Source organism: Oryzias melastigma, linkage group LG4 (assembly GCF_002922805.2).
Source record: "Oryzias melastigma strain HK-1 linkage group LG4, ASM292280v2, whole genome shotgun sequence".
Classification (NCBI taxonomy): domain Eukaryota; kingdom Metazoa; phylum Chordata; class Actinopteri; order Beloniformes; family Adrianichthyidae; genus Oryzias; species Oryzias melastigma.
Window position 1 is genome coordinate 8910480 of NC_050515.1, and position 17255 is coordinate 8927734.

The 17255-nt window shown below is 37.8% G+C and overlaps 1 protein-coding gene across 40 annotated transcripts in view; it reads right to left on the reverse strand.

The window, feature by feature from the left end:
• Window positions 1-17255, reverse strand: part of adgrl2a (adhesion G protein-coupled receptor L2a) — a 222131-nt gene that overhangs the window by 13546 nt on the left and 191330 nt on the right. For 26 of the 40 annotated variants that reach the window (XR_004947738.1, XR_004947739.1, XR_004947735.1 and 23 more), the window contains 11 exons: window positions 15291-15413; window positions 15011-15216; window positions 14228-14401; window positions 12221-12433; window positions 10236-10456; window positions 9601-9667; window positions 4675-4766; window positions 3133-3177; window positions 2875-2901; window positions 2178-2346; window positions 1294-1425 (listed from right to left, as the gene is read on the reverse strand). Coding sequence is in view for 35 of the 40 variants with exons in the window: in XM_024278248.2 (XP_024134016.1) it covers window positions 1294-1425; window positions 2178-2346; window positions 2875-2901; window positions 3133-3177; window positions 4675-4766; window positions 9601-9667; window positions 10236-10456; window positions 12221-12433; window positions 14228-14401; window positions 15011-15216; window positions 15291-15413 (1469 nt within the window). In the remaining 5 variants the exon portion in view is untranslated. The remainder of the gene's footprint in view (window positions 1-1293; window positions 1426-2177; window positions 2347-2874; window positions 2902-3132; window positions 3178-4674; window positions 4767-9600; window positions 9668-10235; window positions 10457-12220; window positions 12434-14227; window positions 14402-15010; window positions 15217-15290; window positions 15414-17255) is intronic. The other 14 variants (XM_024278275.2, XM_036211503.1, XM_024278273.2 and 11 more) reach the window with 2 other exon arrangements.

Consider the following 17255-nt stretch of genomic DNA (forward strand, 5'->3'; position numbering starts at 1 on the left):
CGAGCCGGGGTGTCAAACTCATTTTGGTTCAGGGGCCATATTCAACCGGTCTGATCTCAAGTGGGCCGGACAAGTAGCATGACAACTTGTTATATATATTTTTGTTTTTATTTTTTTTTTCTCAGTTGGAAAAATGCCTCAAACAACCTGGTAGCCTAACCACATATTAATACACTTATTATGTCTATTTCTTGATCTCTTGTTATGTCGGTTTTGCATTTCTTTGTTTCCCCTAGAGGCAGAATTGCGAATTGCGGTCATTTCTTTAAAAAACCCTAACTTGCCACAGGGAAGGGCTAGAAACTTGATCTTTTTTTGACAACCTTATATTTTTTTCTCTTCATGACTGTGCCAGATTAAACCATCTGGTGGGCTGGGTACGACCCGTGGGCCGTATGTTTGACACCCCTGTTCTAGTCACATGACTGGGCAGAATTGAAATACTGTTCACCGCAGTCTGTCTGTTTACTTCTCTCTGTTTGTCTTGTTCTTGGTTGTACTGAAAAACAATGAATTTCCCCCCAGGGGATTAATAAAGTATCTTGATTGATTGATTGATTGATTGATTGATTGATTACTCCCAACTTGTCAAATATGGACATATGGTTCAGGCCCCCTCTGCATCACTTTTCTGACGTTTAGGTTGTCCCCAACTTGTCGTTTTTTTGTAATACTGGCTGTTCCCATTAAATAAAGGGTCCCCAACCTACGGGTGGCGAACCGGTACCAGTCCGAGGGTCGCTTGGTCCTGGGCTGCAGACGCTACTCCGGGATCCCCATCGCAGAGCGGTTTAGTACCAGGTAAGCTAACCTGGTTCCTTGTCTGTAACCATGTCCATTGCTCTACCGTACATTACTGAGGACCCGTGATTTAATGGGAACAACCAGCATGTCAAAATAGGACACTCAAAACATCAAACAGTGACGTGGAGGAGGCCCGAACCATCCAAATTTAACGGGTTGTGAGTGAGAATGTGTAGCTATGTTACATGCTTTTACACTGAGATGTAGCAACTAGCCAAAAAAACTTGCTAAAAGAAAATTATCAAGTTGCAGTAAAGCAAATCAACTTTAAAACAGAAGGAGGGAACATTTTGCTTTACTTAAAATTTTACTGCTGTTTATCCAAAAGTTTCATGAAGCAAACTTTTAACACAGTCAAGTATTCTGTTAAATCTATTAAAAGGTGTAAACTTGAGTGGGTCTGAACTTCTCTCATCAACTGAGTTTACGGTCTTTTTCCAGCATATCTGCATTTTTTGAGTGTGTGTGGGCGTGCAGCTGCTTTACTACCTGTGTACCAGAAGAGTAGCGTGCGCTGGTCCGTGTGGCTGAAGTCTTAGCGGAGCCATGCGAGCTCTCTGTGGCAGTCAGCCCGCCACAGCAGTACGTGTGACGGAAGCTCTTACTGTACTCTTTACGAACCTGCAAGGACATAGAAATAGATTGTTATATTCAAAAGCGGTGAAGGCAGGAATTGTCTTTAATCCATAAAGTAATGTGGCAAAGATCAGAATATTGTATCGTATTTGATTCATGCGTTTCTGAGACCCCATCTCATTAGCATTACCCAAAATTTCCTTAAAAACCCACTGTATAAAAGTTTTCTGCCCTGTAGTTCATCATCGTTCCACTAGGGGCAGTGTAAGGGGTTTTCCTGCTCATTTCAAAATGGCTGCTTCCATGAAATCTCAAAAACACGTTTGCTAGTTTTCAAATATTTATGGTGAGAGTAGCTCATCTATTGTCATTTTTTAATGACTACTGAGTCTATTTAAAGACTGAAACATTGCTGATAATTAATACTTTATAATACAGTTACACCATGTTATAATGTGTGCATCAAAAGTGGGTAAATAAGGTGTTTTTTTCTTGAACACATATTTTTTTTTTATCATAAGATATGAGCAAAAACTCACCCAATGTATCACAAGTGATACTATCTATATCTTATTTAAAATATGAATATATATATATATATATATATATATATATATATATATATATATATATATATATAATGGATTTCATCAAAGAGTTTAAAAAACATCTTAATTCCAAAAAAAATTCCTGTCAATTTCTTTATTGAATTATATGTGGTTAATTCATGTTCATTCGCTGTAATAATCTGAGGCGCTCTGGAAAGTTTGACTAATAAAGATGAAAAACATGCTTACTTTTTTCTGAAGAAGACAGTGGAAAATAAAGATAAACATCCCTTGGAAGGTGTTGAATATGGTGAAGAGGTAAGCCATGACGATGGAGGCCTCACTGATGAAGAAGAGGCCGAAGGACCAGGTGAGACCCAGCAGGCATAGCAGAGCGAAAGCCCCCATGACCCAGGATCTACAAGAAAAAAGATGCAAAGAAAAGCAACATTTTAGTAGACATTTAGGCTTAAATAACTTTAAAAAGCCCCTTCATTTCCCTCTCAACAAAGCAGTTGCCTTTGGAAACACAGGAAGAAAGCAAAACTTAAATCATTTTAATTTATTTGTATTAGTACTTTGAACAGGAGTTTACATTGAACTGCTGTATGAGTGTGTGTTTGTGTCATAACTGAAAAAAAAACTTTGCAGATGGAAAAAAAAATTTAAAAAATGAGTAAAATTCTGTCTTAAAGTCCCATGGAACCATAACACACCAACAGCGGTCACATCTCAGCGCACAACAACACCACAAGAACCACAACACTGCACTGATAACAATGGTGAAAGTGACCAGCCACAAGGACGGAGCATGAAAAGCTTTGAAGCAGCAGTTTGTGAGAGGATGAACGAGCGAAAGAAAAAAAAAGGACAGAAAGATTTAAAAAAAAAAAAAAATTATAAAGGAGAGTCAGCTGAAGGGAAACTCTGGGCGACATGTTCTTACTTGATAAACCGTTTATTATCTTCATAACTAGAGAGCATGACAAGCAGGAAGAAAGAAACACAATTAGATCAGAGGGCAGAACAGTGTGTGTTAGTTGAATTGATCCAAGGGAAATGATGTGTTTTACTGTTAATAACTCATAAACATGAAGCCAAACATTCAGTTAAAGAAGGTCATCATTCTGCGGTTGATCTAGCTAGCATCTTTTTGGTGATGTAGTGTGGGTAAATTTATTTGAGGTGCATGATAAAAGCTTACCCAGGCAAATCTGTGTTATAGTAGCCATCACAAACGCGATAATTACTGGTGTGGATTGCAGAACAGAGAGAGACGGAGCACGAGGATGAGAGGAGAGAAGAGAGGAGAGGGTGCGCGTTAGCTTTGCCTTCACATGCAGCATGCAATGACCGTTGCGCTCTGCTGAGTGAACCCAGGCACAAAAAAAGAAAAAAAAAAAAAAACACACACACACAAAGAAAATGAGCACAAAGGACCTGCTTTTCATACACGGTGGGGTTTGTCAGCGTAAACAAACTTAAATTAAACAATTTAAAACACCCAAGTAGAAAATGTAAACCAATGTCAAAGCCACTTAAATGTGGTTTCCTTAAGAGAGTGCTCCAACACAAACATCGAAATAAGTCATTGATTGTTTTGTGTGTTTCCTGTTTTCAAAATTGTATATAAATTGATATTTGTGCAACAAAAAAAACATTTCTCCTAATTTTTTTCTTAAATAACTATCCATTTCTACTTAAAGTCCCACTCCAATCATGTATTAATCTATTTAAAACATCCCCAGTGGTCTTTTAATTATAATTATGCTGTTTTGGGATCGATTTTTTATCATTTTTAGGACATAGTTTCTGCAGAGCAGCACAGCCTGCTCTGACTTCCCATCATACCCTCGTTTACATTCTCTCCCACTAGCTTACAACACAAACCTAGGATCACTGGTGCAACAAGGTGGTAGTTCATGAGAAAAGTGCCTCTGCTTCGGGACTGTTGGCGTGGAGTAAGCCTCCATATATTTCCCATCATCCCATTGTTTACACTCGCTCCCGCTAGCTTACAGCCCCTGAAAACCCTAACGTAACAATACCGGTGCAACAAAAACGGCGAACAACAACCGTACATTTTAGAGCCAGCTCAGACGAGGAAAGCAAAGACCATAATGGATCTATTAATGTGTAAATTGATGCATTAGGATGGAGCAGAGTGGGAAGCTTGTGTCGATTGTTGTTTTTTAAACTGCAGCTTTTTGTCTGTTCCTGATTAGAAAAAATAATTACTCAGAAATGTTATTTTATGACTTTCATCATGAGAAAATACTATGAGAACATGTTAAAAAAAAACCCAAAACACAATTTTATTGGAGTGGGTCCTTAAAAAAAAGGCAAAAAGTTTTCACTTCACCAAAAGGGTCAGTTCAGGTGAGTAGTGTTACCTTACATAATAAATAATTCCTGTTTATTTTATTCCTCTTTCTGAATTACAAGCAGGGATGTTTTAAAAAACATGTCTACAACATCCTGGAAATAAACACACTTCCCTATAATGTTATTTTCAAAGTGGAGTTTTGAGAGTAAAGATGTCATAAAGGTTATTTTTGAAAAGAACAGTAACACAAAATACCTCAGCGCAACTCAAAATCTGTAAATATACAAGTAAAAAACTATACATTTATACACATGTACTTCCTTAAAGGTCGGGAAGTCAAAAACCAAACCCAGATGAGTAAAACAAATGTTTATGAATTATGAAAGTGGCAGAATAAAAGGCGTGTAATGCCTCACTTACTTAATATTCTCCAGTCGGCTAGAGTCTGGTTTCAGGGTGGTAGAGTGCTTCACCATTTTGTACATTGTGATCACCAGGAAGATGAGATTGAGCTGTCAAAACAGAGTAATGGCAGCATTAATTCATGAAGATGTAAGGCTGGAGATATATAGCAGAAAGAGAGAAAAAAAACTGTTAATTTGTCTGTAAGTATTAAAAGCGGAGAGCCTTCAACTCTCTGCGTGTCCGCAGACTAATCCAATAAACATCTATCGTTCCTGCTAGAATCAGACAGGCCGACTGGCGCCAAATTTAGTGTCATTCTATATCAATAAGAGCATGGAAATGCATTAAAATCCATCACTGTGGAGGAAAAAAAAAAAGAGAGATCCTAGCAGCAGTCGAGCAACGTCGGTGGGGGAAGGAAAGCGGCAGAAAAAGAAACAGGAGAGGCTCTTGTTGTACAAAACAAATGCATATCATTTTGTGCACGTAGTGAAATATTATAAGGTGGAACCAGCAGCAGAAAGCTGGAGGGAACCTGACATGTTTTGTTCGACTCTCCTGTGTGCGCTGATGAAAAGAGGGAGACGGAAAGGGAGAAAAAGGCGAGCTTGTTTTAAAGTATTAAATCTTAAGGGAGAGGGCGGCACACATCAGGCGGAGACAAGGATACGATGTGCAGCGTTTTATTCGCTACCTTTAAAAATCAATAGTTTGATTTAGAGACACAAAAGGCTAGATGGTCCAGCAAGGGGCCGCTTGGAATAATTTACTTCAAAAACATTTATTCTGGGGCAAAGTAGTCCTCCACACAGCGTGTACAAGCACTCGTGGCAGATGCACCAAACTGTGTTTGTACTGCCACCCAGCCATGTATAAATAATGCCCAGGAATTTCTGAGCCAAAAATTGAGACGTGTGTCTCCAATAGAGCGTATCAAAGGACCGAATAAAACAGAGACAGAACATACAAATAAACACATTTGTGAGGAGAAAGGAGGTTTTTTCTCTTTTTTTGTTGTGGTTGAAGTGGAGCCCCACAAGTGGTGACTTTTGAGGGTGTTATTTTTAGAAGACCAAAAAAAAAAAAAACATGGAGATGAATTGGAGATATGAGGGACCTTTGTGAGGTGGTCATTCAGCTGAAATTTCTCCACGTTTGGGTTATCAAAAGACCGCCTGTGATCAATACATCACCCCCTCCACATGCAATCAACTCATGGAGCCGTACACAATAAAAGAAAGGAGGTAGCTGCAGGAGAAGAAAGGTAGGAGGACCAAAAAAAAAAAAAAAGATGCCTTTTTTATATCATAGAAAGCATGTTTTATTTCACAGCTATCAGCCATTATTTCTGTCATCCGTCTGCATGAGTCAGACTGTGCTGGTGATTGCGGGGAGGGAGGGGCAAGGACTTTTGAAGACCCCTTTCACACATGGAGTGCTGACATAGATCCAATGAGACAGAGGAGAGGGACACAGTACTTTAAAGTAATCCAGCAGCATGGCACATGTTCCCACCCCCACCGACATGCTTTCGCGGGCCTTCCCGGGGGATCCCTCTTGCTCGAGCAGAGCTGCCTTGCTTCTATCCTTCACTCTGTCTCTGAATCATCACTGCAAGCCATGCAGAAGCACCTCGCCTCATTGGGACTGAGGAGAAAGCTTTTTTTTTTTCCTGAAGTGGACTGTGTGTGTACACACTGAACTCCAAATGAACTGAGGGGGGATAAAATATTAAAGGTGCAGATGGAGCTGTCCAGATGACAAGAACTGCTCGCGATGTGTCATGATCCAAAAGGCCTTGTGTTGAAGCCATCTCAAGCATACTAATGTCTCCCCTCACCACTCATTACTTCCGTGTTCCCCTTTCATGGAGCTAATACCTCCTGTGCCCAGAGACATGCAACTCTGCCTAAGAACATGGATCCGAATGCCTACCCCTAACTGTTGTTTGAGGCTTTGAAGCAATGGAGAAAAACATGAATGGCCTTGGAAAAACGCGTTTTACCCTCCAAACAGCCAAAACTTTCTCCTATTTTCTTCTCACTTTCTTGCTCATGTGCCTTGTCTCATTGACAAGGACAAAGCCAATTTGTCGAGAAACCAGGGTCATGGATGTTGTAGACAAACCTTGCTCCGGCACGCTCCCCTGAGATGCCCCTTTCTACAGTGCTTTGTCTTTTTGAGACAGTTGTTGCACAGAACCAGAGGAGCAATGGCCTATGCCGGAGCCGGAGCAACAAAACCTCATTCCTGTCACACATTAGCTCTGTAACAATACATTAGCTCCTCACAGGGTCATGATTCTATCTCTCCGGTCATCACCGCTGGGATCCCGATCATCATTTCCACAGCAAACATATTTTTCATGCAAATTACAATGCGAGTAACACTCGATTGGAAAACAATGAGGGCCCAATTTAGGAAAAGGAAACATATTCCTGTGTGGCTGACAGAGCATTTGCTGAGACAGGAAGAAATGTATGTTTTGCTTTAATGCAATGCTGGCCTTTCTTCAATTATAACCTCTTGCATTCAAAGCGGTGGAGGGAGGAAGAAGAAGAAGAAAAAAAAGGAAGAAAACAACAAAGGCGCCTTTCAGCTTTTACTCAAAGACATTTCAGTCCAATGTAGACTTCCACGGGTCTTTCGAGCGCATCCTTATCCATCTTTAAAAACGACTTGTTTTGCTTTGAGAAAACTGTGAAATGCAGTTCAGTGAGAGGATTCGTCTTTTATTTATTTGACCGTCGCGCACAAAGAGCCGTTCTGTGCTGAAAGCTCCAACCAGTCTTCCCATGTGCAGGCACTGGGTTGAATTTAGCACGACTGGCCCCGTCTCTTTAGCATGTTATGCGTGTTCAACAGAGGTCGCTCCGTCTGTAGATACTGTACACGCCATTAGACTGGATAACCAACAAATGCCACACAACCAAGAACTTCCCCCTCCATCCATTTTCACCAGAGCAAACAGTGAGATAGTCTGTCAGGATACGTATGACGGATACCATGTGCCATTTCCTTTTTTCTTGTGCAAAGTCGAACTCCCCAAGGTCTCATTCTTCTGAGCCTTGCTGATGGAGCAGGAGATAATAATGTCATGACCAGTAAATAATTGCATGCCTTTATAGGACGTATGTCAATATGATATGCTATAGTCCTTCACCTTAGACAGCCCTTGACTAAACATAGAGGTGCATTTGCTTTTTGCTCTCGCTGACAATGCCATCTGCTATTTACAAAAAGCAGAAAAACGATCAGGGAAAAAGATGCAAGAGGAAGGTGAACGGAGTCATAAACCTCGACATTGCAGGGTGTTTCCAAAAACACACACTGGCCCACTTTGTCTTTTTTTTCTTACCCAAATGGAAAATCAGAGGAAATTTGCAGTGTTTAGGTACTAAACAAAATCTTGAATTTGATGACTTCAAATTTGTTTGAGTCAATTCTGACAAATTAATCTCTTCAGGGTATCTATAAGTTTTTTCAAGGTAAATTTCGACATTTTAGGACATTTTTAAGGCCATACATATAAAATATTGAGACCAATTTCTCAGTTTATTCCTTATTTTATTGATTATTTCCAATTTTATTCATTATTTCCATTTTATGATGCAAACTACTACTACTACTTTGGAAAAGGACCATCCACCATCCCAAATGTCTTGTCTCTACAACACCATGTCCTTTTACAATCGGAGAAAACAAAATTCTCATCGAAAGACTCAAAAGAACAATTTTATAGACAATGTAACCCCATAAATAAACATTCCGACAGGAAAAATATTTAGTTTGATAATCAAAAATATTTCGCAGAATCAAAATATTCAAAATAAAGTTACGTTTTCTCATTAGACCCGCTGTAATGAAACGCTCTTTAACTCACGTCAAACTGAATAAATAGTGTCCAGCTACCTGCACATTGTGATTTCATTCATTTGTTGTGTTCCCACATATCTAATTTTGGTGTGACATAACTTACACACCATGTGACTTTTATCCAATTGACCCCGGACACTATGAAAGCCGAAATACTTTCAAACTTTAAGCGAAGTTGGATGACGAGACCTGGAAGGTCAGCCATGTTTGTCAGAGTGAAAACGCTCACGATTAGTTCCGCTTGTTACTTTTACTTTAAATCATATAAGTATTTTGATTATTTAAATTCATTAAACGATTCAGAATCATTTATGGATCATGATTAATTAATCTAAAAATAATTTTTTTTCTCCACTACTATTTAGGGCGATTCTCTTTTTCTTTGTTTTTTTTTAAATTGGTGTTGCTTTTTATTTAAATTAATTTCTTAAAATAATTATGGTTCAAAAATAATATTTTCAACTAGAATTGTAAAGCGGAGATGTTTCAAGCAGCACAATTTATAAGCCTTAGATGTCAAAAGTCAAGACTTTTTAAAAAAAAGTTTTTTAAGGGAGTATTTCCAAATTCATAAATTCAAGACTTTAAGACCCAGCAAGAACCCTGTATGTACATTCTAAAAGAAACCTACAAAAGGTGAAATTGATTACAGATGTTTTAAGGCTGTAAAACTTGTCACTGCACACTTTATATATTTGTCTATTTTGCTTAAACCATTAAACTTTTGTAGAAAATATGTCCAGTACTATAGAATTAAAGCAAAGATCTGCTTAATATAGAAGATTAATCTAAATTTGCCAAACTGAACACATTCATGGGCACAGAGGAGAGTGGTTGGCGACAGCCAATAGGAACACAGAACACATTGAGTTGCTAAATAATGTAAAAATTGAATTGCAAAAAATCCAAAACACATGGGGACCATCAGAGGTGAACCTCAACATAGAAAGGAACCACTTTGAGATATTATTATTTTTTGTTTACCCACTCGTACTTTCTCCCAGCATCTTTTTTTAAAATGTCATCCAGCGTTCTGTTAGTTTCAGCATTTAAAACCAAACTTACCATGATAATGAAGGTGACGGGTCCGATAAAACTCCATATGAAATGATTGTCCACTCTTAGCCAGCAGCTACGATAAGAAGAAAAACACGTGGAGAAGCTTAAAACAAATCCATACTAATACGTCTGCTCATAATTATAGGAATACTTCTGCTTACTGATGATATCTAGTGTGTGGTTGATTATTTTTGTATCTAACCTGGAGGGTTTTTTGTACTAAGCACTAATACAGGAAAGATCTGAAGAGGTCTCTCATAATAAACAAGTCTTAAATGTGATTTGACCATTAATCTGTGTAAAAGGCTTTTTCTGCAGTGCTCTTCTCTTTAAGAGAGCATTTTCAAACAAGAGGTCACAGGAGGGTCCTTCAGCAGACAGGCATTAATGTAGTTGCACCCGCCGGTGAAGCCACAGTGTTGAGGCTGTCAGCCTCTTTCATTGACATAAAAAATTGAACAGCTGCCCATCCCTGGCAAAAAAAAAAATGTTTTGGTGTGGTTCTCCTGAGAACAGCATAAGGTGCAAGAAGAGATGATGAGTTGATTTTATCTCAAAGTCAGCCACACATAGAACACAGCAGGTGAGCCGGCGCGGCGTTCCGCTCAGCGTGTCAGCAAAGCAAAGAGAGCTGTATTTACGCTTTCTCGGTCCCGTAGCTCCTATAGTCTATCGCTGCGGAGACGCCAACCACGATGGCGGGGAAGAGGTAGCCCGACACGTAGTAGTACTTTTTCCGTGAGTATTCGCTCTCAAACACTTCCACGAGCATGAGGTACAGCTGGACGCCTTCGAGACACATCCAGGAGAAGGAAGCCAGGAAGAAGAAGTGGAGGATCCCCGCTATGATGGCACATCCGATCTGGGACAAAACAGACATGGATTTCAGCAAAATGCAGCATACAAAACCACATTTATTGAAACATTCTACAGCCGGGGTGTCAAACTCAATCGCACAAGGGGCCAAAATACAAAACACACCGTAGGTCGTGGGCCGAACGGGATAAACATTTATTGAACACTCTAAAAATACATTTTTAAAACTTTAAAACTGTAACTTTTTAACATAATTATGAACTTGATATATAGCATTACCTGCGATAATGCTAATGGGGATGCTATAAACTGAATTTGGCCTTTGAAGCTAATAGCTAAAGGTGCTGAAATTGATTACTAAAAACGCTGAAGCTGAAATCACTGAAGTTAACAGCTGAAAACCAAGAAACTGTTAGTCAGCTAAAACATTAGTTTAATGCCAAATTAGCCTAAAAAACTGAAAAAAGCCCAAGTTAACCAAAACAGCTAGCATAAAGCTGAAATGTTAGCTAAACTCCAAATCAGGCCTAAAACACTTAAAAAGCCTAAATTAACCAAAACAGCTAGCATAAAGCGGAAATGTTAGCTAAACTCCAAATTAGCCTAAACAACAAAAAAAATCCTAAGTTAACCAAAACAGCTAGCATGAAGCTGAAATATTAGCTAGACTCCAAAATAGCAAAAAAAAAGACTCAATAAATGCCAAGACAGCTATCATAAGTCTAAAATATTAGCTAAACTCCAAATTAGTCTAAAAAATGAAAAAAGACTAAATTAGCCAAAAGAGCTAGCATGTAGCTGAAATATTAGCTAAAAATAGCCTAAAAAATCTTAGTTAATGCCAAAATAGTCCAAAAATCTAGCAGAATGCCAATTTTTAAAACTTTAAAAATATAACTTTTAAATTCAGTTCAATTGTATTTATATGGCCACAAATCACAAAGAAAAATTACCTCATTGGGCTTCATGAAGGTAATTTTACAGATGCAGAAAAAGACTAAACAGACTAAATAAAACTGGTTATCCCAGCCTTTAACCCTCCCTCATGGACATAATTATTAATCATAAAAAGGAAGTAATATTATTCTTGAATAAATTAACTTAAACCTTAAATACATTTCAATATTTTACTCTCCATAAAAATATATTTTGTCAAAATTAAAAAAATTCTAAATAAGTGCAAGATAACATCGGGCCATTAATGATCTGGAGGATCTGATGTAAAAACATCTTTTTTTTTTTAAGATGACATTCTCTAATTCTGCTTCTCTCATTCAGCAGAATGTATATCAAAGAAAGTGATGAAAACCCCGATGAATATTCATTCTCCACATGGGCTCTGACTTTGCACGCACCTCCTTTTTCCATTAGAACAGCAGAAATTAAAATGTCACGTGTAATGTGAGGTTAGAGGAAGCCGATGCAAACGCAGAGCTCCGCACTGAAAGCCTTAAATGCAAGCTGAATGTGAAGGAAAAAAAGGGTTTGTATTTCTTAAAATTGAAAGAAAAATATGGGTTGAAAAAAAAAAGGTTTAAAATGGTATGTTCGCCATGGCAACGGAGACTTTAAGTGAAAGAGAAAAAAAGGCCTGTCAAATGCTAGACATGTCTCCTTAGTAATCTGCAATAATGGCGCTGTCCCGCACATGTCATGTCAGGGACAAGCAGGGAAGGTTACAAACAAACAACTCTTAAAGCCCCATCCATTTTTCACTGAAAGGCACTTTTGTTTCGTCTAGAGGGATGACATGAAGGGTGGAGAGAATGCATCAAAATCAGATCTATAGACGAAAATCCTTCCTGCTTACCCTGTGTTCTGTCATATCGATCCCAATTAGGAATATTAACTCAGCAATGAAGAGATTTAAGCACAGGTTCTTGTGGATGGTGTTGCGGTCGCTCTGCAGGCCCCGGAAGAAGCAGAAGGTGAAGATGCAGATGCTGAGGCAGACCAGGGACACCACGATGCCCACGCGAGTGATGACGGAGAGGAGGAGCTCGTGATGCTCCCTAATGTTGGCCTGGAACAAAAAAAATAAATAAATAAATAAATAATAAACAGAAACATTTGCTTTAAAAGAATGTAACTACAGCATTTTTACAATTCAAACTAGTTCATACTTGCAAAAAAATTCAAAATATTTCATCAGATTTTAAGTTGTTTTAGCTTTTTTTTTTGCACTTTTCCAATTTTTTGTCTCATTAAGATCTAGAATCTTGAAATGTAGAAATTATTACTAAAATGAGTCAGTTTGTTCCACATCCTGGCAATAGAAAAACCTTATATGATACTCAAACTGCACTTGAATTTTTCGTTCAATTTTTAGATTTTTTTTTATTTTCAATTTAAAAAATGTTCACCAAAATGTAGATTCATGCTTAAGGATTTATTCATTTGGATTTAGGATTTATTAGTAACCTGTACTAAGATCATATTCTCATTTTTTTAGCCTCACTTTGTCCTAAAATTAGCAATTTTTACTCTTTATAGTAGTTTTTTGTCACTGTAATTAAAACAAACTTCAATTAGTTACATAAAAATAAAAAAATAAAAACATTTGCTTAGAACTAGCAAATAAATACCTATTATTAGGGTGTATAGCATTCGATTTGAAGCAATTTAACAGCTTTTTTAGATTGTTTTTTGTTTTTAATGCTTGTGAGGAACTCCTTGTTTCTAGATTTTCACATCTTAGATTTTTTATTAAGTAACAACGACTTTCTGCATGTACAGATAATTTCATTCATTAGTTTATTCATTTAAATTTGCTTTTGCATTGACATCAAATACAGTAACAACCAATAAAAAAGAGAATAAATTGAATCATATGAAGGTTGTTTGATGCATATCCTTCAATGTCCATGCTGATCAGTTTAACAACCCAAATTAATAATTAAAAAAAATATATATATATATATATATAGTAGATACAAGTCATTTTGTGCTAATCAATCATTGATACCTTTACATTTTAGACTTCTTTATTTGCAAAAAAATTAGTGTTTAATTTTTATTAATTTCATAATTTTACACCAACTGAACTGAAACACATTTCGCCTTACATTGGTTCAAACTCTAACCTGTTCAAAGTGATATATAGTTTTTGAAACTAAGTTATGTTTAACTCTATAAATAATCTCTAATACTTTACTATAAAAAAATGTCCCTTTAATTTGAAACTTTTAGTTTACCTAAATAAAGAAATTGGTGGTTCTATTTAATGTTCTGATGCTTTTTTGACGTAATTTAACCAATAATTCTATAGTAATTTGACCTGCATTTCTACAAAGATCTATACAAAATGAAAGATATGGGACAACTAATGAATTGTTTACTGTTCACAACTTTCTAAAGATTTTCTTGTTAAGTTTTTCCTTACTAATATTTTTACTGTGGCAAACACAAAATTACACCGGATGATTAACCTGATGCATGAATGTATTATTAGAGGATATAGCCAAAGGCCTCATTCATTTAGCATAAATATTGGAGAAAAATAAAAGAATGATCCTAAACGTTCCTCTGCCTCTGGTACTTGACCCACTGACCCTCTCTTACTTCTAGTTACAGGTTGAGTAAATTTAGTGATCTTTCCTGCTGCCAAAATTCTGACCGTAATTGCTACAGACTGAAAGAAACTACCGGAAACAACTATAAAGAGAGATACAGTAGATTAATGGATTTCATGAATCAATGTTTCATTTCTTAAAGTATTTGATTTTGATGAATCCCTTTTTAAAGCCCATCCTTAGTAACTGACATTTAGAAAAACAATGATATTTAAAGCTGAAATCTAGAAAACGACGCGACATACTGAGATTTCACGGTGTGCCATGAGGACGGCGAAGTTGGTGAGGTGGCTGCAGGAGCAGGTGGTGTGCGTTTTGTTGTAGTTGAGGAGTTTGCAGCCTTGGGTGGACCAGTAGCCCGTCATACTCCTTTCGGAGTAATTCCAAAAGGAGCAATTGGCATTGAAGTAGTGCTCCATCTGCAGATAACAAGAGATATGGTTAAGTGTCCAAATAATTGACTTCCTGAAATTGAAGCACATGTAGAACATGAGGCCATTTACCCCCTACTCATACAAAGCACTTTTCTGCACGGATATGGATGAGGATTTTTCACTTCACAGCTCTCATGAACCAATTCATATGTTGTATCTCATTTGGCACGTGCTTGCCAAATCTAGCGAAGCATAGTTGAGTATATGAGGCCTTAATAACAGAGAAGCGTAATTGTTTGATGGCATGTCTGTGGAACGGCACAATTCCTCTGATAAAGAACGGAGTCATCCACAGTCCTCTGGGAACTCCAGTGACAACTTTAAAAGACAGAAGATAATTGGTGCTCCAGCAATTTCTTCCTAGATTGTGAGGCTAATCTTGGAGTTAATATCCCCGCTATGAAAGAAAATGTGTTTCATTTGTATTCCAGTGTTGATTAAAGAATTAGTTTTCATTAAGAATTCACTTAAGTCCTAAAGACTTATTTAATTTGATGTTCAATGACTTCAGTAAACTGCTGACTGACCTAGGCAGACATTTGCTATTCAGATCTTTTTTTTTTTAAGCAAGACCCTTCCTGTGGAGAGACTTACGTCGATGTGCTCTAAGGTGAAAATCACCGGCTCGTTGATGAATACACGGCTGGACTCTTTGTTGATCGAAGCTGCAATGATGTCAGAATTGACGGCCACCGACACGTTGCGACCGTACGCCTCGTTTGCCATCTTGATGGTGGCGTTTTCCGTACTGAGAAACTGGCTCAGGTTTTTGTAAAGCACAAAAACCAACTTGGCGATCCCTGGAAAGTAGAGGATGGCATCAGAATTGCGTGAATCCCTGTCTCTTTTCTAGACGTATTTGTCTTTCACTTACCATTGCGGCTGTTGAGTTTAACGGTGTTGGCAGAGAGCTGGATGGAGATTCCATTCCTGTTTGATTGTGGAAATTTAAAGTCCTGGACTGGACCATCCGTGCTCAGAACGTACACATCCAGAACTGTCGAGAGGATGGGGCAGATAATGGTTTGAAAAAAAAAGAGGAAAAAAAGAGAAAAAAACAGAAAAAGGAAATTGTTTAATAAAGTTTTTGCAAAAAAAAAAAAAAAAGTTTGCAAACTTTTGCCGTATCATCAAAACGAAGAGTATTTCTATACAAGAGTTTTTGCACATTCGAGGTTTGTAGTCTCACCATCAATGTCCTTAGTGTCTCAACTTAAATCATCTTGTAACTTTCTATTTCCTGTTATGCGAATTTCAGAATAAAAGGAATGCAAACTTCTGCTTTGATGTGTTGTTAGTAGATTTTTTTGTGTTGTGAGTTGATTTTTTTCATGACTTGGATTAATTTTTTTGTGTTGTGACTAACTGTGATGTGTTGTGAATTTAAAGCACGTGTAAAAGTCAAGGCCCGGGGGCCGGATCCGGCCCGCTGGGTAATTATATCCGGCCCTCCAGATCATTTTATTGTTATAAATGGCACGATGTTATCTTGTGCTCATTTCTAACTTATATAATTTTGACAAAATATATTCTTATGAAGAGTAAAATAATGAAAGTTATTTAAGGTTTAAGTTGATTTATTTTGGAATAATATATTTTTTCATAGTAATGTTAAAAAGTTTTAAAAATGTAGTTTTAGTGTGTTTACTACATTTTTATCCTGTTCGGCGCACAACCTAAAGTGTGTTTTGGATTTTGGCCCCCCGTTCAATTGAGTTCGACACCCCCTGATTTTAAGTGTTGTGACCTTTCTGGGCCACCGTAGATGACGGCCATTTTAAACATTACTTCCATATGTGACCCAGTTTAAAGAATTTCTGTCCCGCATTAACCCGAGAAGGGAAAAACAAAAATAAAACTGGAGGATCTTTTTATTATTGTCGCAATAAAAATAAGAAAATAAGATGAATAAAAATAAGATATAAACCCATGGAACTGGAGCACGCCACTGGGAGGCGGACCTCACTCCACCTGGGACGGGGGAGATTGCTAAGCGACCTGTCCAGGGTGTATCACCCCCACGGCTCCAGAAAACGGATGGAAGTTCAGGACGAAAACCCTCGCATTAAGCAGCCATATTGGATTAGTTTTCTACCCGTTGACAGAGTCACTGAAAATGTCACATGCTCAAAGCTGAGTCCCGATTGGTCAATCTTTCCAAACTTCTGATTTTTGAAGTTTTGACGTTCCACGGTCAAATTGCACCTCAGGACGACAGATCGCATTGACCTAGCATTGAAACTCGACGCCCCAGCCCCACGAATCGCATCCGGTGTAAACGTAACTTCAACAGTGTATGAAGTTAAAAAAAGAAGTCGATCATGAAGTATTTTATTTTGTTCAAACAAAAGAGCTAAACTGCTGAAATGAAACCCCCAAAAACCTCTGTTGTGTATCAATTAAAGAAGCCATAAAGAGGAGAAAAGTGTGAATAAACAGCTTTTTTGACTTCACAGCAGGCTAATGTCACATTAATGTATAGAGTTACAAGGTCGAGATGCATACATTAATAAAGTAAGCATCCACAATCAGAGAATCCAGTCTATTTAATTGTCCCATATTCATCACTTTGTCAGTAAGTGACTCGTTAAACCTAATGCGAGTTGTTTTTCTTTTCCCTCGGGGTTTAAACGTTTATGATGAAAACAGCGTTGGTTTTTCAAGAGGCGGCCTTGCTTTCCTATCACAGAAATGACTCTTTCAATGAACGCAAAGTAATCAAATTAACTGAGCTTGCATCGATTTCAAAGTCTGTACCTGACAGCTGCCAGCGTGAAGAGGACACTCACCTCCATCAATCCACGCAAAGCTGCAGGCCCAGACAACATCCCAGGCCGTG